The sequence below is a fragment of the Eptatretus burgeri genome, chromosome 4, assembly GCF_056783735.1.
Source record: "Eptatretus burgeri isolate ZD-2024b chromosome 4, Ebu_testis_v1, whole genome shotgun sequence".
In the NCBI taxonomy this organism is placed as follows: domain Eukaryota; kingdom Metazoa; phylum Chordata; class Myxini; order Myxiniformes; family Myxinidae; genus Eptatretus; species Eptatretus burgeri.
Window position 1 is genome coordinate 140,294,646 of NC_140964.1, and position 24,590 is coordinate 140,319,235.

Consider the following 24,590-nt stretch of genomic DNA (forward strand, 5'->3'; position numbering starts at 1 on the left):
TTGGCGCAGTGGTTAGGGCAGCGGCTTGGGATCCAAGAGGTCCTGAGTTCAAGCCCCGTTGGGCCACTGAATAAATACACCAGGGGGTTGACTCAGCCTGTCATCCTTCCGAGGTCGGCGAAATGAGTACCAGTGTACTGGGCCGGTGTATACCCCGGTTAAAATAGGTGTACCATATCCCTGTGTCGTAAGAGGCGACCAGGGTTGCGTCAGGAAGGGCATCCGGCATCAAACATGTGCCAAATCACGATGCGGATCATACGGATGATCCGCTGTGGCAACCCCTTACGGGAGCAGCCGAAAGAGGAAGAAGATACACTTTTTTTCTATCCAATCATCATGTAACTTTGTTGAAAAGTTCTCCATGGGGAGTCACTCCTATGTTGAAAGTTTCATGTCAATTGCTCAAGCAGTTGTGGAGAAAACAAATTTAAAAGCGAATTAAGGTACGAAAATCAGGGTGGACGAAAAAACAAAGTGAGGGCCTCGGAGGACGTTCAACAACATGGTCAAGAATGGTTGTGGACGGCTATTACGAGTTTCGTTTTTTTTTTTTTACCCCCGTAAAATGAATAACCCGACTGAGTACAAGGTACAGTTTTAAACTCATTCAGTCTGGCGGCTTGGGGTGCGAAGAAGTAAAACGTACTGGAGGAGGTTATTTGGATTGTGATGGAGGTCGATGTGGAGCCGACACGATGGTCAGGACAGTAAATTGGGATTTGCGGTATTTTAGAGTGGAGGTTGGTCTACACCAAGGTACTGTACTGAGTCCCTTCCTTTTTGTTACCATGATGGATGTGCTGAGTGGCAGCGTCGGAGATAGAGAATTATGGGAGCTCCTGTTCACAGACGAGTTAATCATGATGGCAGGGTCGGAGGAGGGGCTGCAGGGAAGAGTGCTGGAATGGCGGGAGAGCCTGGGGAAGCAGGGATAGAGGGTTGATGCTGGAGGAACAGAGGTAACACGTGATGAGACAACTTGGTTTGTACATGTAATGAAGAAAAAGGATGGGGAGCCGATCAAGAGGTTGTGAATGAGCATGGGAGATCATGGATAGATGTCGTGGAGGGAGGTTGTAGTTGGAAGGCATGGTATTGAGAGAGGACGATGTGCAGGGTAGAGGAAGATCCAAAGGAACCATCTTGCAACCTGACCCCCTTCCCCCATCTACTTTCTTAACAATCCTCTTGAGGAGGTTCAGTCATTCAAACTCCAAGGTTTCACTATCAGCCATAATCTTCCTTGAGTAAACCACATTTCAAAGTTGTCCTCCAAAGCCAGCCGCCGTCTGGACATCCTCTGTCGTACAAACTCCTTCCTTGGCACACCTGAACTCCGATCCACCTTCAAGGCCTTCATCCACAGCTTCAGTACTGCTCTCCCCTCTGGGTTGGCACCCGTGCCTCACATCTTGCTCAGCATGACACCGTGGAAAACAAGGGCTTCAAGATTATTAGAATCTCCCGTGATGAATCTGAATCAATGGTCTTTCACTTCGCAATCACCGCCAGCTCGGTCATCTCTGTCTTTTACCGCCTTCCTTCTGGTCTTGGCACTCTCTGCTCTTTCCGTGTTTAGTCCCTACCAGATCTCTTCATGGCTCACACGGTCCACCATTAACCACCTTCTGGTGAAACTACTTAAATGCAGGATCACTGCTCATCTCCGCTCATTTATTCATCTCCCCCCCCCCCCCCACCTGTGGAACCAACTTCCACATCCTCTTCAATTTCATTCTTCCCTCCACATCTTTAAGACCTGTTCACCACCATATCAGATCGTCCTCAATCCAAAACCATGATCTTTTCTGCTCAAGTTTAGCAACACCTCCTTCCAATTCTCCAGTTTTCCCTCCTTGGAGTTTCCTTCGCTGTCCATCTTGTGCACCCACGCAAGTATGTGTTACATCCTGATCCGTTCACTTTACTCACTCTTCCATGAGCCTCAACAACGTTTTCAAATCAAAAATAACAATCAAACTCGTCTTCTATTGGCTGAACGAATAATAGTATACATTTATCTTGTGCATTGTTGTGTCGAAGAATAATTATGCAGCTGACCACCTCAAAGAAGAGATTGAACCTCGGAACCGAACACCACTTCAAACGACTTGTAGAGTTCTACAAATTGTGTACATGGTTGGACGTCACCAATAAGCCCCCTCCCCGGGGCTGTTAATTCACCAGCGAGCCCCCTCCCCCTGACTGATGTCACCAGCAAGCCCCCTCCCCCTGACTGACGTCACCAGCAAGCCAACCTCCCCTTGGCTATGACGTCACCAGCAAGCCCCTCCCCCTGACTGACCTCACCAGCAAGCCCCCCTCCCCCTAGTTGTAACATCACCAGCAAGCCTCCCTCCCCCTGGCTGTGATGTCACAAGCAAGCCGCCTCCCCTTGGCTATGACGTCACCAGCAAGCCCCCTCCCCTGACTGACCTCACCGGCAAGCCCCCTCCCCCTGACTGTGACGTCACCAGCCAGCCCCCTCCCCTGACTGTGACGTCACCAGCTAGCCCCCTCCCCCTGACTGTGAGGTCACCAGCAAACCCTCTCCCCCTGACTGACGTCACCAGCAAGCCCCCTCCCCTGAATGTGACGTCACCAGCAAGCCCCTCCCCTGACTGTGACGTCACCAGCTAGCCCCCTCCCCCTGACTGTGAGGTCACCAGCAAACCCTCTCCCCCTGACTGACGTCACCAGCAAGCCCCTCCCCTGACTGTGACGTCACCAGCAAGCCCCCTCCCCTGGCTGTGACATTACCAGCAAGCCCCCTCCCCTGGCTGTGACATTACCAGCAAGCCTCCCTCCCCTGGCTGTGATGTCACCAGCAAGCCCCTCCCCTGACTGTGACGTCACCAGCAAGCCCCCTCCCCTGGCTGTGACATTACCAGCAAGCCCCCTCCCCCTGGCTGTGACATTACCAGCAAGCCTCCCTCCCCCTGGCTGTGATGTCACCAGCAAGCCGCCTCCCCTTGGCTATGACGTCACCAGCAAGCCCCTCCCCCTGACTGTGACGTCACCAGTAAGCCCCTCCCCTTGGCTGTGACGTCACCAGCAAGTCCCCTCCCCCTGGATGTGACGTCACCAGCCAGACCCCCCCCCCGCGGGAGGAGGAGGTGCCGTGGGAGGAGGGGTGGCCACGTGGCCAGGAGTAGGTGGCCATGTGGCCAAGAGGTGACCAGGAGAAGGTGGCCATGTAGCCCATCAAAGACTGCACTATTATGACCGACTTCTGGATGCTTGGCCGTGCTGTGTGATTTTTATATCGTGAGCACGAAGTACCAACGTTAAAGTTAATTTTTTTTAACCATTCTGCAAGGAAATAAGTCTTGATAATGAGTCGGTCGGGATTCGAACCACCGACTTCCTCGGCTCAGAGCGGACGCTCGAAGCCACACGACACCCACCGAGGTAATACATTCGAGAGGATTTTCTTCATTAAAAGACGAATGCGCTTCACACACGTTGGTTTGGTCCCTTCACTGAGGAGAACACGTTTCCCGCCCGTTTCTGAAGTACCTGAGAGTTAGAATTTGGAGCCAACAGAGCGACGGCCGAGCCCGCGCATTTCCAAGCACGACTGTGAAGATTTTTTAAAAAGCGATCGCTATTTAAACTATAATTGTAATTCTTACAATCAATTGTAAGAGAAACCTTCGTTAAACATAATTTGCTGAAAAAAAATTAGTCTGCGGGATAAAACGAATTAAAAAGGTATTTCCGGGGCGCGGCCGAGCTTCCTGTACCAACGACATTTGAGAAAATTTTTCCATCGACGTCTTGAGGCGAAGCACTTGGAAAACGGCAAAGCGCATGAGGTAGGGAGAGCCTTTTAATATGTCGAGAAAATTTCAGAGTCGGATTTGCTGTAAACGATTGGAGGGTTTTTTTTTTTGAGGAAGAAGATCTCGAAGAAGAAGAAGGAGTTTAATATTCTCGGGAAGAAGAAGAAGGTTATTAGGTAGATAAGGAGGAAGAAGAAGGTCGGTAAAAAAAATATATGAAGAGGAAGAAGATATACACGATGTTCTTGTTCGCTTCAGCGATCCCGTTGACGTCTTTGCTTGGGCAGTGCATGGACCAGTGTGTTCAATGTGCCTGGTCATGTTTTCATGACGATGCCAATGTTACGAGGCCTAACACCACATGTGTCCTTCCAAATGAACGTCACGTGAATCGAGCCTCTTTGGCTGAGTGAACATTCGGTGGATTTCGCTGCAATGACAGTGACAAGTTCATGACGATTTTCGAATCACGATCCCCCTTGAACTTGCAGCAGCCGTGCAAGTGCATATTCGATGACGTTGGCGGTTCAAGAAGAAACGTCAAAACGAGAAGAGACCGTGTGATTATGACGTCATCTTCACAGGCGGACGAGTTCGGTTGAAACTTTGATTTGTTTTTTTTTTAAACGACGGATACAACAAATGCACATCGTGAAAATATGACTTGGGAACCATCCTCATATTACGTATGCACACAAGAGGGAGGAAAAAAGAAGGTTGTTTTTTTTTTGTCGTCCGAATCGCCCGTCATAACTCTGCTTCCAGTTCTGCAACGTTTGTTCGTGTAGAGTGACGGGGAATAGTTTTGATGAAAGATTACAAGATTAGGAGCATTTGCTCTGAGTTGATGAATCTGAGATATGATATAACTTTTACACAAACATAGAGATATGATACAAGTTTTACACAAATCTAAAGATATGATACAAGTTTTGCACAAATCCAAAGATATGATACAAGTTTTACACAAATCTAGAGATATGATACAAGTTTTGCACAAATCCAAAGATATGATACAAGTTTTGCACAAATCCAAAGTTATGATACAAGTTTTACACAAATGCAAAGATATGATACAAGTTTTACACAAATCTCACAATATGATACAAGTTTTGCACAAATCTAACAATATGATACAAGTTTTGCACAAATCCAAAGTTATGATACAAGTTTTACACAAATGCAAAGATATGAGACAAGTTTCACACAAATTAAAAGATATGATACAAGTTTTACACAAATCAAAAGATATGATACAAGTTTTACACAAATGCAAAGATATGATACAAGTTTTACACAAATCTCACAATATGATACAAGTTTTGCACAAATCTAACAATATGATACAAGTTTTGCACAAATCTAACAATATGATACAAGTTTTGCACAAATGCAAAGATATGAGACAAGTTTTGCACAAATCCAAAGACAACCTACAAGTTTTACACAAATCCAAAGATATGATACAAGTTTTGCCCAAATCTAAAGATATGATACAAGTTTTACACAAATCCAAAGTTATGATACAAGTTTTACACAAATCCAACGTTATGATACAAGTTTTGCACAAATCCAAAGACAAGCTACAAGTTTTACACAAATCCAAAGATATGATACAAGTTTTGCACAAATCTTACGATATGAGACAAGTTTTACACAAATCCAAAGATATGATACAAGTATTACACAAATCCAAAGATATGATAGAAGTTTTACACAAATTCAAAGATATGATACAAGTTTTACACAAATCTCGAGATATGATCCAAGTTTTAAAACAAATCTAAAGATATGATACTTGTTTTACACAAATCTCGAGATATGATACAAGTTTTCCACAAATTTAAAGATATGATACAAGTTTTTCCACAAATCTGGAGATATGATTCAAGTTTTACACAAATCCAAAGATATGATGCAAGTTTTACACAAATCCAAAGATATGATGCAAGTTTTACACAAATCCAAAGATATGATACAAGTTTTTCCACAAATCTGGAGGTATGATAAAAGTATTACACAAATCGAAAGATATGATACAAGTTTTACACAAATCGAAAGATATGATACAAGTTTTACACAAATTCAAAGAGATAATTCAAGTTTTGCACAAATCTCGAGATATGATACAAGTTTTAAAACAAATCTAAAGATATGATACAAGTTTTTCCACAAATCTGGAGATATGATACAAGTTTTGCACAAATCTAAAGATATGAATCAAGTTATACACAAATCTAAATATATGATACAAGCTTGATACAAGTTTTACACAAATCCAAAGATATGATGCAAGTTTTACACAAATCCAGAGATATGATACAAGTTTTTCCACAAATCTGGAGATATGATACAAGTTTTACACAAATCTAAAGATATGAATCAAGTTTTACACAAATCTAACAATATGATACAAGTTTTACACAAATCGAAAGATATGATGCAAGTTTTGCACAAATCCAAAGATATGATACAAGTTTTGCACAAATCCAAAGATATGATGCAAGTTTTACACAAATCCAAAGATATGATACAAGTTTTACACAAATCCAAATATATGATACAAGATTAACACAAATCCAAGGATATGATACAAGTTTTACACAAATCTAACAACATGATACAAGTTTTACACAAATGCAAATATATGATGCAAGTTTTACACAAATCCAAAGATATACAAGTTTTACATAAATCCAAAGATATGATGCAAGTTTTACAGAAATCTGGAGATACGATACAAGTTTTACACAAATCTAAAGATACGACACAAGTTTTACACAGAATCCAAAGATATGATACAAGTTTTACACAAATCTAACAATATGACACAAGTTTTGCACAAATGCAAAGATATGAGACAAGTTTTGCACAAATCCAAAGACAAGCTACAAGTTTTACACAAATCCAAAGATATGATACAAGTTTTGCACAAATCCAAAGTTATGATACAAGTTTTACACAAATCTAACAATATGACACAAGTTTTGCACAAATGCAAAGATATGAGACAAGTTTTGCACAAATCCAAAGACAAGCTACAAGTTTTACACAAATCCAAAGTTATGATACAAGTTTTACACAAATCCAAAGATATGATACAAGTTTTGCACAAATCCAAAGTTATGATACAAGTTTTACACAAATCCAAAGATATGATACAAGTTTTACACAAATCCAAAGACAAGCTACAAGTTTTACACAAATCCAAAGATATGATACAAGTTTTACACAAATCTAGAGATATGATACAAGTTTTACACAAATCCAAAGACAAGATACAAGTTTTACACAAATCCAAAGATATGATACAAGTTTTGCACAAATCCAAAGATATGATGCAAGTTTTACACAAATCCAAAGATAGGATGCAAGTTTTACACAAATCCAAAGATAGGATGCAAGTTTTACACAAATCCAAGCATATGATACAAGTTTTCCACAAATGCAAAGATATGATACAAGTTTTACACAAATCTCACAATATGAGACAAGTTTTACACAAATCCAAATATATGATACAAGATTAACACAAATCCAAGGATATGATACAAGTTTTACACAAATCTAACAACATGATACAAGTTTTACACAAATGCAAATATATGATGCAAGTTTTACACAAATCCAAAGATATACAAGTTTTACATAAATCCAAAGATATGATGCAAGTTTTACAGAAATCTGGAGATACGATACAAGTTTTACACAAATCTAAAGATACGACACAAGTTTTACACAGAATCCAAAGATATGATACAAGTTTTACACAAATCTAACAATATGACACAAGTTTTGCACAAATGCAAAGATATGAGACAAGTTTTGCACAAATCCAAAGACAAGCTCCAAGTTTTACACAAATCCAAAGATATGATACAAGTTTTGCACAAATGCAAAGTTATGATACAAGTTTTACACAAATCTAACAATATGACACAAGTTTTGCACAAATGCAAAGATATGAGACAAGTTTTGCACAAATCCAAAGACAAGCTACAAGTTTTACACAAATCCAAAGTTATGATACAAGTTTTACACAAATCCAAAGTTATGATACAAGTTTTACACAAATCCAAAGTTATGATACAAGTTTTACACAAATCCAAAGTTATGATACAAGTTTTACACAAATCCAAAGATATGATACAAGTTTTGCACAAATCCAAAGTTATGATACAAGTTTTACACAAATCCAAAGATATGATACAAGTTTTACACAAATCCAAAGACAAGCTACAAGTTTTACACAAATCCAAAGATATGATACAAGTTTCACACAAATCTAGAGATATGATACAAGTTTTACACAAATCCAAAGACAAGATACAAGTTTTACACAAATCCAAAGATATTATACAAGTTTTGCACAAATCCAAAGATATGAGGCAAGTTTTACACAAATCCAAAGATAGGATGCAACTTTTACACAAATCCAAAGATAGGATGCAAGTTTTACACAAATCCAAGCATATGATACAAGTTTTCCACAAATGCAAAGATATGATACAAGTTTTCCACAAATCTCACAATATGAGACAAGTTTTACACAAATCCAAATATATGATACAAGATTAACACAAATCCAAGGATATGATACAAGTTTTCCACAAATCTAAAGATATGATGCAAGTTTTACACAAATCCAAAGATATGATGCAAGTTTTACACAAATCCAAAGATATGAGACAAGTTTTACAGAAATCCAAAGATATGATGCAAGTTTTTACAGAAATCCAAAGATATGATACAAGTTTTAGACAAATCTAACAATATAATATAAGTTTTACACAAATGCAAAGATATGATGCAAGTTTTACACAAACCTGGAGATGTGATACAAGTTTTACACAAGTCCGAAGATATGATACAAGTTTCACATAAATCCAAAGATACGATACAAGTTTTTCCACAAATCTAAAGATATGATGCAAGTTTTACACAAATCCAAAGATATGAGACAAGTTTTACAGAAATCCAAAGATATGATACAAGTTTTTACAGAAATCCAAAGATATGATACAAGTTTTAGACAAATCTAACAATATGATACAAGTTTTACACAAATCTGGAGATATGATACTAGTTTTACATAAATCCAAAGATACAATACAAGTTTTACACAAATCCAAAGATATTATACAAGTTTTACACAAATCCAAAGATATGATACAAGTTTTGCACAAATCTTACGATATGAGACAAGTTTTACACAAATCCAAAGATATGATGCAAGTTTTACACAAATCCAAAGGTATGATGCAAGTTTTACACAAATCCAAATATATGATACAAGTTTTTACAGAAATCCAAAGATATGATACAAGTTTTAGACAAATCTAACAATATGATACAAGTTTTACACAAATCTGGAGATATGATACTAGTTTTACATAAATCCAAAGATACAATACAAGTTTTACACAAATCCAAAGATATTATACAAGTTTTACACAAATCCAAAGATATGATACAAGTTTTGCACAAATCTTACGATATGAGACAAGTTTTACACAAATCCAAAGATATGATGCAAGTTTTACACAAATCCAAAGATACAATACAAGTTTTACACAAATCCAAAGATATTATACAAGTTTTACACAAATCCAAAGATATGATACAAGTTTTACACAAATCTGACAATATGAGACAAGTTTCACACAACTCCAAAGATATGATACAAGATTAACACAAATCCAAGGATATGATACAAGTTTTCGACAAATCTTAAGATATGATGGAAGTTTTACACAAATCCAAAGATATGAGACAAGTTTTACAGAAATCCAAAGATATGATACAAGTTTTTACAGAAATCCAAAGATATGATACAAGTTTTAGACAAATCTAACAATATAATACAAGTTTTAAACGAATGCAAAGATATGATGCAAGTTTGACACAAATCTGGAGATGTGATACAAGTTTTACACAAGTCCAAAGATATGATACAAGTTTTACATAAATCCAAAGATATGATACAAGTTTTACACAAATCTGGAGATATGATACTAGTTTTACACAAATCCAAAGATATGATACAAGTTTTACATAAATCCAAATATATGATACAAGTTTTTCCACAAATCTAAAGATATGATGCAAGTTTTACACAAATCCAAAGATTTGAGACAAGTTTTTTACAGAAATCCAAAGATATGATACAAGTTTTTACAGAAATCCAAAGATATGATACAAGTTTTAGACAAATCTAACAATATGATACAAGTTTTACACAAATGCAAAAATATGATGCAAGTTTTACACAAATCCAAAGATATGATACAAGTTTTACACAAATCTGGAGATATGATACTAGTTTTACATAAATCCAAAGATACGATACAAGTTTTACACAAATCCAAAGATATTATACAAATTTTACACAAATCCAAAGATATGATGCAAGTTTTACACAAATGCAAAGATATGATACAAGTTTTTACAGAAATCCAAAGATATGATACAAGTTTTAGACAAATCTAACAATATAATACAAGTTTTACACAAATGCAAAGATATGATGCAAGTTTGACACAAATCTGGAGATGTGATACAAGTTTTACAAAAAGAGGAATGACACAAGTTTTGCAGAAATCAAAAGATATGACACATGTTTTCCACAAATCTAAAGATATGACAAGTTTTACACAAGTCCAAAGATATGATACAAGTTTTACATAAATCCAAAGATATGATACAAGTTTTACACAAATCTTAAGATATGATGGAAGTTTTACACAAATCCAAAGATATGAGACAAGTTTTACAGAAATCCAAAGATATGATACAAGTTTTTACAGAAATCCAAAGATATGATACAAGTTTTAGACAAATCTAACAATATAATACAAGTTTTAAACGAATGCAAAGATATGATGCAAGTTTTACACAAATCCAAAGATATGAGACAGGTTTTACAGAAATCCAAAGATATGATACAAGTTTTTACAGAAATCCAAAGATATGATACAAGTTTTAGACAAATCTAACAATATGATACAAGTTTTACACAAATGCAAAGATATGATGCAAGTTTTACACAAATCCAAAGATATGATACAAGTTTTACACAAATCTGGAGATATGATACTAGTTTTACATAAATCCAAAGATACGATACAAGTTTTACACAAATCCAAAGATATTATTCAAGTTTTACACAAATCCAAAGATATGATACAAGTTTTGCACAAATCTTACGATATGAGACAAGTTTTACACAAATCAAAAGATATGATACAAGTTTTGCACAAACATCGAGATACGACACAAGTTTTGCACCAATTTTGAGATATGATACAAGTTTTACAAAAAGAGGAATGACACAAGTTTTGCAGAAATCAAAAGATATGACACATGTTTTCCACAAATCTAAAGATATGACAAGTTTTGCACAAATCTCGAGATATGATACAAGTTTTGCACAACTCTTGAGATGTGATACAAGTTTTGCACAAATCGTGAGATGTGATACAAGTTTTGCACAAATCGTGAGATGTGATACAAGTTTTGCACAAATCTGGAGAAATTACACAAGTTTTACGCAAATCCAAAGAAATGACACAAGTATTGCACAAATCTAAAGATATGATACTAGTTTTACACAAATCCAAAGATATTATACAAGTTTTACACAAATCCAAAGATATGATACAAGTTTTGCACAAATCTAACGATATGATACAAGTTTTACACAGATCCAAAGATATTGTCCAAGTTTTACACAAATCCAAGGATATGATAAAAGTTTTCCACAAATCTAATAATATGATGCACGTTTTACACAAATCTGGAGATATGATACAACTTTTACACAAATCTGGAGATATGATACAAGTTTTACACAAATACTAAGATATGATTCAAGTTATACACAAATCTAAAGAAATGATACAAGCTTTACACAACTATAAAGATATGATCCATGTTTTACACAAATCCAAAGATATGATACAATTTTTACACAAATCTGGAGACATCATACAAGTTTTCCACAAATCTCGAGATATGACACAAGTTTTACACAAATGTAAAGATATGATTCAAGTTTTACACAAATCTGGAGATATGATACAAGTTTTACATAAATCCAAAGATACGATACAAATTTTACACAAATCCAAAGATATTATACAAGTTTTACATAAATTCAAAGATATGATACAAGTTTTAGACAAATCTAACAATATAATACAAGTTTTACACAAATGCAAAGATATGTTTCAAGTTATACACAAATCTAAAGATATGATACAAGTTTTGCACAAATCTAAAGATATGATACTCGTTTTACACAAATCCAAAGAAATGATGCAAGTTTTCCACAAATGCAAAGATATGATACAAGTTTTGCACAAACATCGAGATACGACACAAGTTTTGCACCAATTTTGAGATATGATACAAGTTTTACAAAAAGAGGAATGACACAAGTTTTGCAGAAATCAAAAGATATGACACATGTTTTCCACAAATCTAAAGATATGACAAGTTTTGCACAAATCTCGAGATATGATACAAGTTTTGCACAACTCTTGAGATGTGATACAAGTTTTGCACAAATCGTGAGATGTGATACAAGTTTTGCACAAATCGTGAGATGTGATACAAGTTTTGCACAAATCTGGAGAAATTACACAAGTTTTACGCAAATCCAAAGAAATGACACAAGTATTGCACAAATCTAAAGATATGATACTAGTTTTACACAAATCCAAAGATATTATACAAGTTTTACACAAATCCAAAGATATGATACAAGTTTGCACAAATCTAACGATATGATACAAGTTTTACACAGATCCAAAGATATTGTCCAAGTTTTACACAAATCCAAGGATATGATAAAAGTTTTCCACAAATCTAATAATATGATGCAAGTTTTACACAAATCTGGAGATATGATACAAGTTTTACACAAATACTAAGATATGATTCAAGTTATACACAAATCTAAAGAAATGATACAAGTTTTACACAACTATAAAGATATGATCCATGTTTTACACAAATCCAAAGATATGATACAATTTTTACACAAATCTGGAGACATCATACAAGTTTTACACAAATCTCGAGATATGACACAAGTTTTACACAAATGTAAAGATATGATTCAAGTTTTACACAAATCTGGAGATATGATACAAGTTTTACATAAATCCAAAGATACGATACAAATTTTACACAAATCCAAAGATATTATACAAGTTTTACATAAATTCAAAGATATGATACAAGTTTTAGACAAATCTAACAATATAATACAAGTTTTACACAAATGCAAAGATATGTTTCAAGTTATACACAAATCTAAAGATATGATACAAGTTTTGCACAAATCTAAAGATATGATACTCGTTTTACACAAATCCAAAGATATGATACAAGTTTTACATAAATCCAAAGATACGATACAAGTTTTACACAAATCCAAAGATATTATACAAGTATTACACAAATCCAAAGATATGATACAAGTTTTACACAAATCTCACAATATGAGACAAGTTTTACACAAATCCAAGGATATAATCCAAGTTTTTCACAAATCTAAAGATATGATGCATGTTTTACACAAATCCAAAGATATGAGACAAGTTTTTACAGAAATCCAAAGATACGATACAAGTTTTACACAAATCCAAAGATGTTATACAAGTTTTACACAAATCCAAAGATATGATACAAGTTTTGCACAAATCTTACGATATGAGACAAGTTTTACACAAATCCAAAGATATGATGCAGGTTTTACACAAATCCAAAGATATGATGCAAGTTTTACACAAATCCAAAGATATGATACAAGTATTACACAAATCCAAAGATATGATCGAAGTTTTACACAAATTCAAAGATATGATACAAGTTTTTCCACAAATCTGGAGATATGATACAAGTTTTCCACAAATTTAAAGATATGATACAAGTTTTTTCACAAATCCAAAGATATGATTCAAGTTATACACAAATCTAAAGATAAGACACAAGCTTGATACAAGTTTTACACAAATCCAAAGATATGATGCAAGTTTTACACAAATCCAAAGATATGATACAAGTTTTTCCACAAATCTGGAGATATGATACAAGTTTTACACAAATTCAAAGACATGATTCAAGTTTTGCACAAATCTCGAGATATGATACAAGTTTTAAAACAAATCTAAAGATATGATACAAGTTTTACACAAATTTAAAGACATCATACAAGTTTTACACAAATCTCTCGAGATATGATACAAGTTTTCCACAAATATATAATCTTGAGACATGATTCAAGTTTTACACAAATCTAAAGATATGATACAAGTTTTACACAAATCTCGAGATGTGATACAAGTTTTACACAAATCTAAAGATATGATACAAGTTTTACACAAATGTCGAGATATGATACAAGTTTTCTACAAATCTAAAGATATGATCCATATTTTATCCAAATCTAAAGATATGACACAAGTTTTACACAAATCAAAATATATGACAAGTTTTCCACATATCTCGAGATATGATATAAGTTTTTGCATAAATCTAGAGACGTGATACAAGTTTTGCACAAATCTAGACATGATACATGTTTCACACAAATCTAGAGATATGATACAAGTTTTACACAAATCTGTAGATATGATACAAGTTTTACACATATCTCAAGATATGATACAAGTTTTACACAAATCTCGAGATATGATACAAGTTATACACAAATCTAAAGGTATGATCCATATTTTATACAAATCTCGAGATATAATACAAGTTTTACACAAATCTTGAGATATGATACAAGTTTTATACAAATCTAAAGATTTGATACAAATTTTGCATAAATGTCAGGATATGATACAAGTTTTACACAAACAGAGATATGATACAAGTTTTACATAAATCGAGAGATTTGATACAAGTTTTATACAAATCTATATTTGATACAAGTTTTACACAAACAGATACACCACATGGCCAAAAACTATGCGGACACCCCTTCTAATTAGTGGATTCGGATATTTCAGCCACACCCATTGCTGACAGGTGGATAAATTCCAGCACACATCCATGCAATCTCCATAGACAAACATCGGCAGCAGAATGAAACGGCCGTACTGAAGAGCGCAGTGACTTCCAACATGGCACTATCATAGGATGCCACCTTTCCAACAAGTCAGTTTATCAAATATCTGCCCTACTACAGCTGCCCCAGTCAACTGTAAGTGCTGTTATTGTGAAGTGGAAACGTCACGGAGCAAGACCAGCTCAGCCGCGAAGTGGTGAACACAATCTCATAGAACGGGACTGCCAAGTGCTGAAGCACGGAGCGCGGAAAAATCATCTGTCGTTCGTTGCAACACTCACTACGGAGTTCCAAATTGCCTCTGGAAGCAACGTCAGCACAAACACTGTTCATCGAGAGCTTCATGAAATGGGTTTACATGGCCGAGCAGCCGCACACACACCTAAGATCACCATGCGCAATCGGCTGGAGTGGAGTAAAACTCACCGTCATTGGACTCTGGAGCAGTGGAAACGTGTTCTCTGGAGTGATGAATCATGCATGCTTCACAATTTGGCAGTCTGATGGACGAATCTGGGATTGGCGGATGCCTGGAGAACACTACCTGTCCGAATGCATAGTGCCAACTGTAAAGTTTGGTGGATGAGGAATAATGGTCTAGGGCTGATTTTCTAATAATGGTCTAGGGCAACAATTTGGGAAAGGTCCTTTCCTGTTTCAGTATGACAATGAATCCATGTTTTACCCAAAGCGAGGTCTATGCAGAAATGGTTTGTCAAGATCGGTGTGGAAGAACTTGACTGGTCTGCACAGAGCCCTGACCTCCATCCCATCGAACATCTTTGGGATGAATTGGAATGCCGACTGCAAGCCAGACCTAATCACCCAACATCACTACCCGACCTCATCAATACTCGTGTCCTGAATGGAAGCAAATCCCCACAGCACTGTTCCAACATCCAGTGGAAAGCCTTCCCAGAGGAGTGGAGGCTGTTATATCCTCCAGCGCCCATCAACGACCACATAGTCAATCTCCTTTGCCACACCACCAACTTTAGGATACCAAGTCCAGTGATGAGCTTCTGGGTGCTGAAACCTTGAATTAGCCACTCTAAGTCCATGACTTCTTGCAAAGTCAAGGAACTTAGTGCTATTCTGGTTCATAGTTCCAGACCAATAACTACCAACACGTCTCATAATCATTCCTATCAGTTCCAGTCGATGCATTGAAATCCCCCAAGACGAGAAGAGTATCTTGCTTGGGGCACGAACCAACCACAGACTTGAGTGTGGCAGAGAATGTGTTTTTCACGGTGAGATCACTCGCCTCAGTCTGAGCATTTACAGAGACCAGGGAAATGACACTCAAGGAGTGACGAATCCTTCGTCTCATAATACGCTCGTTGACCGGTGTTTCCTCAATTATCATTGGAGTCAGCTTATTGGACACAGCTACAGCAACTCCTTGGGTATGGTAACCATCAGAGTGACCCGACCAATAGTAGGTGTTATCATGTGCTATGATCTCACCACTACCCGTTTTCGGAACCTTAGAGAGTGCTGACCTGACAATGACAGGATCAGCTGGACCAAAACTTGTGTGGAATTTCTAAAATCCTCAATTTCGTGCTGGTGAATTTGCCCGCGTGCTGAGCAAAACGCTGGCCATTGACTCTTGGTTGGGTGGTGAGAGACTGACCTCGAAGCCTTGTGTATATCACTGAAGGGAGCAGCGCCATTCTGCAGAGAGCAGCGTCAGTATGTGTGATCCACGAAGAAGCCGCACATCGGTTGGTGAGCTCTGGTGTTGAATACCGCCTCACGAATTACCTCACGTACGTTTTCCCTCCCAGACAGCGGCTCGGCACCATTTTTGGGCGCGTCTTCCCGCGCAAGACGAAGCGCCTCAATCCCAAAGTTCAACTAGAAGGGCACTCGGTGGAACGCATACCTCCGCCAGGTAATGCCTGATCCATGAGAACATATCGGGCCCAATATATTTTTGAAATATCCTGCTATACAGTACTGTATCGTTTTTGGCCCTATCTCTCAATGGTAAAGAATCACTTTAAAAATTAATTAACTCTCGTATCCAGATTCGGATTCAGATCTTCACCAAAATCAAATCAATTCGTCCTGGCGACACCTAACCTGTCCACCAAGTTTCATCCGAATCCGTGCACAACGTTTTGAGATATCATGCTATATATCGGTTTCTCCCTATCTTTCAATGGAGAAGATTCACTTTAAAAATTCTAGTAGTCTGATCCGGATTCGGATCTTCATCAAAATCTAATCAGTTCGTCCGTGTCACACACCCAACCTGTCCACAAAAATTCCTTCCGGATCCGTCCACAACTTTTTGACAAATCCTGTACACAAACAGACAGAAAGGGGTGAAAACATAACCTCCTTCACCTTCGGTGGTGGAGGTAATAAAGACCATCTCTGGACAAAGCTAAGTGCCAGAATAAAGGGAGGATTTTCTTTTGTTTTGTTTTCCCCTTGTCTGTTTCAAAGTCCATGTGTCGAGGTGCCTCTCCTTTAGACCTTAATTCGCTTCATGTGTTATTACTACATTCTGACTTGTACCCTTGTAAATATTTTTTGAGTTTCATTAAATCCCCATGTTTATTTTATATTGCTGGTGTCCATGTATCTGCGGTGGGTTTGAGTAGAAACCCCTTGTGCTGTGATTCCGTCGCTCCGCCCGTGCTGCCCTGCCCCCACCCTCACGCGCCATAATCTCTGATGATCACGTGTCTGCCTCCGAAGAAAACTTGGTCGACCTTCGTGAGCACATCTATTAATTATATACTGTTTTGAATGTGAGTTGGACTGCAAATCCATCTATTAATTACTTATGATTGGACCTTGACTTTGTCTCTTAATTACCTGCATTAATAATGGACGATTGGAACATAACATTTTGACCTTTAGCGAGAGCCCTTAGTGTTTACACCTTTTAAACCCCTTCGACCTTTACACCCTTGAGATCCTTTGACCCTATTTATATACTTTAGCACTTTCAGACCTTTTAAGACCCTTTTCGATTTTTTAAAGACCCTTTAAACCCATTAGACTCCTTAAGACATTTACACCCTTGAGACCCCTTCACCCTTAAACCTTTTATAACATTAGACCCTCTGTGGACCCTTTAGACTCCTCAGACCCTCAAGACCTTTTGACCTGTAACTCGTGTTGAAACATACCATTTTGACCTTCAAGACCCCTGAGAGTTTTTAGCCCCCTCGACCTTTTAGACCCCTTTTTAGGTCATCTCTTCGAGCATGACCTAATAATATTGGTGTTGAGAGGAGAGGTGACGATCCGTCCGTCCGTCCGTTCACAATGAAGTTGAAGCGAGAGATCTGGTCATTAGTGATCCTGATAGAGGTCGATGAGACGTACACCATGGTATGACTTTCAAGGTCACCGAAGGTCAAGGTCAACGTCACGAGGCCTTTGAAGTTGCAAAAATGACGATTTTCAAATTCTATCTCCTCTGCCATTTCTCAAGCGATCTTGAATTTGATTGCGGCATATTAATCTATGGGACAATATCTAAATTTTGATCAGGCCGGATTTTCGATATTCGCTTTGGTTTTCGTGTCACGTGACTTCAAAGTTGGCAAAAAATGCGAAAATGACGATTTTCAAAATCTATCTCCTCCTACATTTCTCAAGCGATCTTGAATTTGATTGTGGCATATGAATCTATGGGACAATATGTAAATTTGGTCGGGCCGGATTTTCGATATTCGCTTTCGTTTCCGTGTCACGTGACTTCAAAGTTGGCCAAAAATGCGAAAATGACGATTTTCATGCGAAAATGTCGATTTTCAAAATCTATCTCCTCCTACATTTCTCAAGCAATCTTGAATTTGATTGAGGCATCTGCATCTATGGGACAATATCTAAATTTGGTCAGGCCGGATTTTCGATATTCGCTTTCGTTTTTGCGTCACGTGACTTCAAATTTTGCAAAAACTGCCCTACCTTCAGGAGGCTATATATTTTCTCGCAGAGATGACCGTCACTCCCGCACGGGAGTAATTTTTACCATTTTAGACCACTTTCAATTGGTCTGTCAGCTGTATCTATATAATAAAACCGAAAAGGTCTGTCCGCTGTTTGACCATGAACCTACATCAATGCATCGTCCACCAAAACTACAACACACAAACACCACTCAAACGACACCACACGAACACACCAGCACACCTACACCACACAAACACATCAGCACACAAACACCACTCAAACGACATCACACAAGCACCACTCAAACTACACCACACAAACACACCAGCACACCTACACCACACAAACACATCAGCACACAAACACCACACAAACGACATCACACAAACGACATCACACAAACACCACTCAAACTACACCACACAAACACACCAGCACACCTACACCACACAAACACATCAGCACACAAACACCACACAAACGACCACACAAACGACATCACACAAACACCACTCAAACTGCACCACACAAACACACCAGCACACAAACACCACTCAAACTGCACCACACAAGACACGTCCTGGCGAGGGTCTACAATCTCTGATTGCTCTTTCTCGTTGGTGTTTGTGAAGCTGTCATGTTTTTAAACCCTTCCTATTGTAGTAGTTTAATCAATCAATCTTTTTGAATGGTTGTCAAAAGTGATTGTATGAAGAGATGGCAAAAGCTCCAACACCTCCACTCGACCTCCCATCACCCTGTCCCCATCCAGTGAAATACACCACCATCATCCAGCACTTACAATAACTTTCAATACATTAACAATGTAGGGACAAAAACTTTTGCATACGAAATATATCGATGTGTGCGGAAAAATATGTGAAGGATTACTTTTACTAATTCAACCTTTCACACGATTAGTTAGCTTTCATATATTTAACACCTTAACTGCTTTTGGTGACAAATTTTAATTACCTGCAAATTATTTGTAGTATATATCCTGAGATTTCCAAAGCTCCACAAGTTCCCTCTTCTTACAACTGTCTGGTAGAACAGCTTTGTTTTTAGCATCTGGAAATGAGTCATCATGGGGGACAAGCAAAGTCCATGTCATTCGTAGAGATGTAGACCACTCATTTATTCCTGTCGTAACAACTTGTAATATTTCAGGATAACATGGACACCAGTTGGAAGGGACAACCGCATGTACTTCTCGTCACGACTGGAACCTTTCGGAATGTTCCAGTCACAAGCTGTTCTGATGATAACACCAGAATCTTGGGTCACACTTTGGACAGCCAGGTTGCAGGTGAGCCACAGCAGGTTATTGTTCGTGCTGAGACTGCCTGTGATAGTAGTGTGATTTACTCGATGCACGCAGTAAAGTATCATGAGTTTGATTGCATGTCGCACTGATAATAAGTGATGCGATTATTTATGGCCGTTCGTATCAAGCACTCTGTGTTCTGCAGGGTTGACTCACTGCAGGGTGACACCATTGGGTGGAGAGTGTGAAGTGCAGACTGTTGCTATTAAACTGGAATTGGAAGGAACAACAGGAACAAAAACAGGTAATGACAAAAGTTAATCATGTGACGAGAGGGCTATTCCAAGTTATGTTGTTGAATACCTCGATACATTTCCATCATGGGCTCATTCCGTGTCATTTCAGCCGGGGGTTGCGGTGACCCCCTCAGATTTTTCTGAAAAAAATTCTCAAAGCTACCTTAACATATATGAGGAAGGTTTGCCAAGTTATATCTCAAAATTCCAAGTAGTGTTCGAGATATGGCCCTACAAACACCCTAGGGGTGTTTCAATTCTCACAGTCGCGAGTTGCAGATTTGTATCTGAAGCATTTTTGGAGGGCTCTAAATTCCAGAGTTTTACAAACAGAGTTCTGAAAATTCACACAAATGGTGTCTATTAGTGAGGCTTTCAGAATCTGACATCAAAAATGTTCTACTTGAAATACTTTTTAAGATGAGTACTCTCAAATGTAGTGATTTGTAACATGCAGTCAAAAAAATTTGAGTTTTCAAATTATTGCCAACAGTCAATTTATTCATCATGAAGAATTTTGTTGCCTGATTTACATAATCTAGTGACTGGATCATTTACACAGGAAAACTGAAACCTTTTGGAGCAAAATCTTGGGTGCTATAGGTGTCTGAACTTTGCTCCAGACTCAGCGACACTGAAATTTATCCCGGTTTTACCCCAAGTGTTCACGATGTTGACAGTTACACAGCTGTTTTAAATTTTTGTCACTTAAAGACACAAACATAGGCAAACTGTGGTAGAAAATTCAAGAGTTGTTCTCAATCCCTTCTATATATCCTTCAAATCCTTATACATTGTGTGCATGCCAATACAAGTTACCAGTCAACTCTAGAGTCTAGACTAGTCCGATAAATCCGTCGTCCGTCTGACTAGTCCGATAAATCTGACGTGCTGTAGCTTTCTTTTATTATTCTCTTTTCTTTATTGTTTTCTACTGGTACTACATGACGACAGTAGGAATAAAATAAATAAAAATGCAACAGAACGTCAGATTTATCGGACTACTCTAGACAATTGTGTCGCAAGGTGTGTTCTGCACACAAGTTTTCATCGTATCCGACAGCGAGATTGCTTCGTTTTATGCACGGAGAGATACGGCCGATGACATGCGCCGGCCTTGTTTGTGATTAATTCGCCGCGGAACAACATGTCCGCTGCGCTGCGCTGCGTTGGTCACGTCACCTCACTAAAATATTTCTGATATCGAGCAGTATGCAAGTCGAATTTACATTATTGAATTACGAATAGGATGTAGTCTTACCAGTTGTTATTGCCAAGTCTTCCTTCGATGTCCTCCCGATCATCATGAACTCCGGGAATTTCATCGCCATTTTCCACTGCTTGTCCTGCTTCGGGCTCGAACTGCTAAGGCATATTTCATTTCCAGCGGCCTGAACTTCACCTCCCGCGACTACGTTATCCGACAATTCTCCATCTGATTCAGACTAAAATCCTTCATTTCTCTCACACTCACTGCCACAACCAAACAAGTGAAAGTCCATGTCATCCATTATTCAAAAGCAAATGTTTGATTTTTTTTTAAAGCATCACGTAGACCACCAACCTGAGTAATTTACGTGCAGCTTTTGTAATCCTGTAGTTGACGTCATGTGAGTTACGCCCCTTTCAGTATAATTTTTAAGGGCGTTCCCGAAGAGGTTTTTTTTTTTTTAAATTTTACAGAACGAGTATTGTGAAAAACATTGTCAGATCATATATATATATATATATATATATATATATATATATATATATATATATATATATATATATGCAATTTCAGTACTTTTGGGTGTCATGGGACCTTTAAGGTATAATTTATCTCCAATTATAAATATCACCGAGGAATTTTATTGCATTTTGTGAGAAAGCCAGGGTCGATACGCAGCACGTTTTTTTTTTTTCTGACAATCGCATAATCTTGTATCTCAGGTTTCTTTTGCATTATTTTGTTTATTTACAAGTTCAAGTTGGACTCATTTCTAGGTACAATATGAGAATGCGATATATGTGACAAGAAAAAGCGTACAGTACCATATTGCACACTAACAAATTTCTCTCCCCCTTCCCCCCCCCCTTCTCCAACCCCTGCCCCACCCTTCCACCCTCCTTTCACATACACATCCCCAATCTTGTTCATAATTTCTCTCTACTCTTCCATTGCCTTCCTACCTCTTACTCTTCGATCATTTTTCATTCCTTTTTTTTTTGTTTGTTACTGTTTTCCCTCATCTCAACAATCTTGCCTGTTTTGCACACTCCATTCAACGTCACCGTTTCTTTCTTTCTTTTTCCACTCATCGGACGGAAACCATTGGCTCTGTGATTGCAGTCGAAGGTAAGAAAATATATGTTTTTTTTATTCCTCTTTTTATCTTTCTCATGAGCCATTTTCGATGAGATCTTCTTACCCGTGTCATTTACTTTTTTTGGTTGTTGATATTCTTTCCTAGGATTTCCTGTCTTCCATCAGCAAGTGATTGAAGAAGCAGTCCCGTTAACTGATGAACTCGAGCAACCTGCACTTACAGATGGTAAGCTGGTTTACCTTCTTTTGTGTTTCAGTTCGAAAAGCTCAATGAAGGCAAAAACACGTGGACAGAGTTGTTAATCTGCTCATCTACCTGTTTCGGCTTGTTGTCGGATCATCATGGGACTGTGCTCGCAGTTATAAATCAAAAATGGCCTTAATTATGCAAATGCTGAAAATTTTATTCAAAGCGAGAAAAGGGGTATTTGGGGTCTTCTAGTCTTGGCTCTGAGCTTGCTGAAATGTCGGTTTTTAGATCCTTCGTTGAAGCTCATCGAAGCAAAGAATTCCACTCCGGATCGGTCCTGTCTTTTTCTTGTCGTTATTTCCCCGTGCTGTTTCTTTTCTTTTGAACCCATTCTCGTGTCTTTTCCTTACTTTTTTGACACGTATCATGGAATCTGAGTTTGAGTTTGTGTCTGTGGCCACTAACCATTCTGCCTGTTATTTCCTTCCTTTGCTCATTCTTTATCCTTTCATTCTCAATACCTCTTAATCATTACTATAATTCACGGACCGGTGTTTGTGTGTTTGGTTGTCGCGCTGTTCCACCTATAGTTGTGGGCTGATTCCATCCAAACTTGCAACATAGGATCAGCATGATCCCAATTAATGTATAAGCGTGTTTTTATCTTTGTCAGTGGTCTTGAAGGAGATAGGGGCGTGGGGGGGGGCGCAAGTTGTGTGGGAGGGTATTACAAGTTTTCCAGTGCAGTGAGGTGTTTTGTATTATAAGCAGGAGGTATGTTTTTGCTTCATACACGTAACCTGGGTTATTTTGTTTTTCTAATAGAGCTGTCAGTTGCCTATACACTGCCCAAATAAAGGTATGCATCCGATGAACATGTTGCATGCTTGGAACGAGATCGCCCCGATGGCGGGTACTCTGCTGGTGTAACTAATTTGCTTCTTACTTAAAAGCTTTTAATGACTTTTTAAAAATGTCCCATTTTCCATCACTTTCCATCAGGAACACTCGTGTTCTTCTTCCTCTTGAACTCTTCTTTTTCTTCGTTTTCTTCTTCACCTGCTTCATTTCCCAAAACTGTTGTTCATGCAAACACTCAGTCTGTGGACCGTCCTTGTGATATTACATCACGACTTTTCTTTGCACTTTCAATAAGCCTTCATTTCATCCCTGTTGCGATGTCTGTCTTCCTTTATCAGAATTGGGGATCATGAGAAGTCCAGTTTTCGGGAATGCCAACACATAATCATGAACTCTTTCCAGTCTGTATACCACTTGTGTCCCCCCTACCTGCTTATCCTGCTGCCCCTATCCCAGCCTTACAACTCGCTCCCCCTCCCCCCCCGGCATGTGTCCTGCTCCCCCTCCTTTACCCCCCTCCCACTGCATGACCTGCTCCTCCTCCCCTACTGTGCGTGCTGCTCCACATCCTCCTTTTGTGTCAAGGCCAATATTTCTCTGGCCATTGTGAGAGAGCATCCTCAACGACACCGATTATGGATGTTCACACAAGCCAACTGACAGAGACTGAAATCTGCAATCTCTCGCAAAAGGATTGGATCACTATCTCCACAGTAGCTCATATTGATTATACCTGGGAATACATTCATAAAAGTCTATTTTCTGTCATGCACTGGATTGTCCCATCAAGTCTGTGGCTTTCCTATCCATCCTCTCGATCATGGTACACTGAATCCTGCGGGGAGGTGGTTGCAGTCACGCACATGCCTTATGAGC

General features: G+C 38.2%; 1 protein-coding gene across 1 annotated transcript in view; it reads left to right on the forward strand.

Moving 5' to 3' along the window:
* The first annotated feature begins 19,494 nt into the window (after nt 1-19,494).
* The window catches only part of LOC147029251 (uncharacterized), a 34,203-nt gene continuing 29,107 nt past the window's right edge, over nt 19,495-24,590 (forward strand). Inside the window, exons 1-4 of the mRNA XM_085880168.1 lie at nt 19,495-19,595; nt 19,959-20,101; nt 20,265-20,363; nt 22,809-22,889. Coding sequence (XP_085736294.1) covers nt 19,510-19,595; nt 19,959-20,101; nt 20,265-20,363; nt 22,809-22,889 — 409 coding nt within the window. The 5' untranslated portion in view covers nt 19,495-19,509. The remainder of the gene's footprint in view (nt 19,596-19,958; nt 20,102-20,264; nt 20,364-22,808; nt 22,890-24,590) is intronic.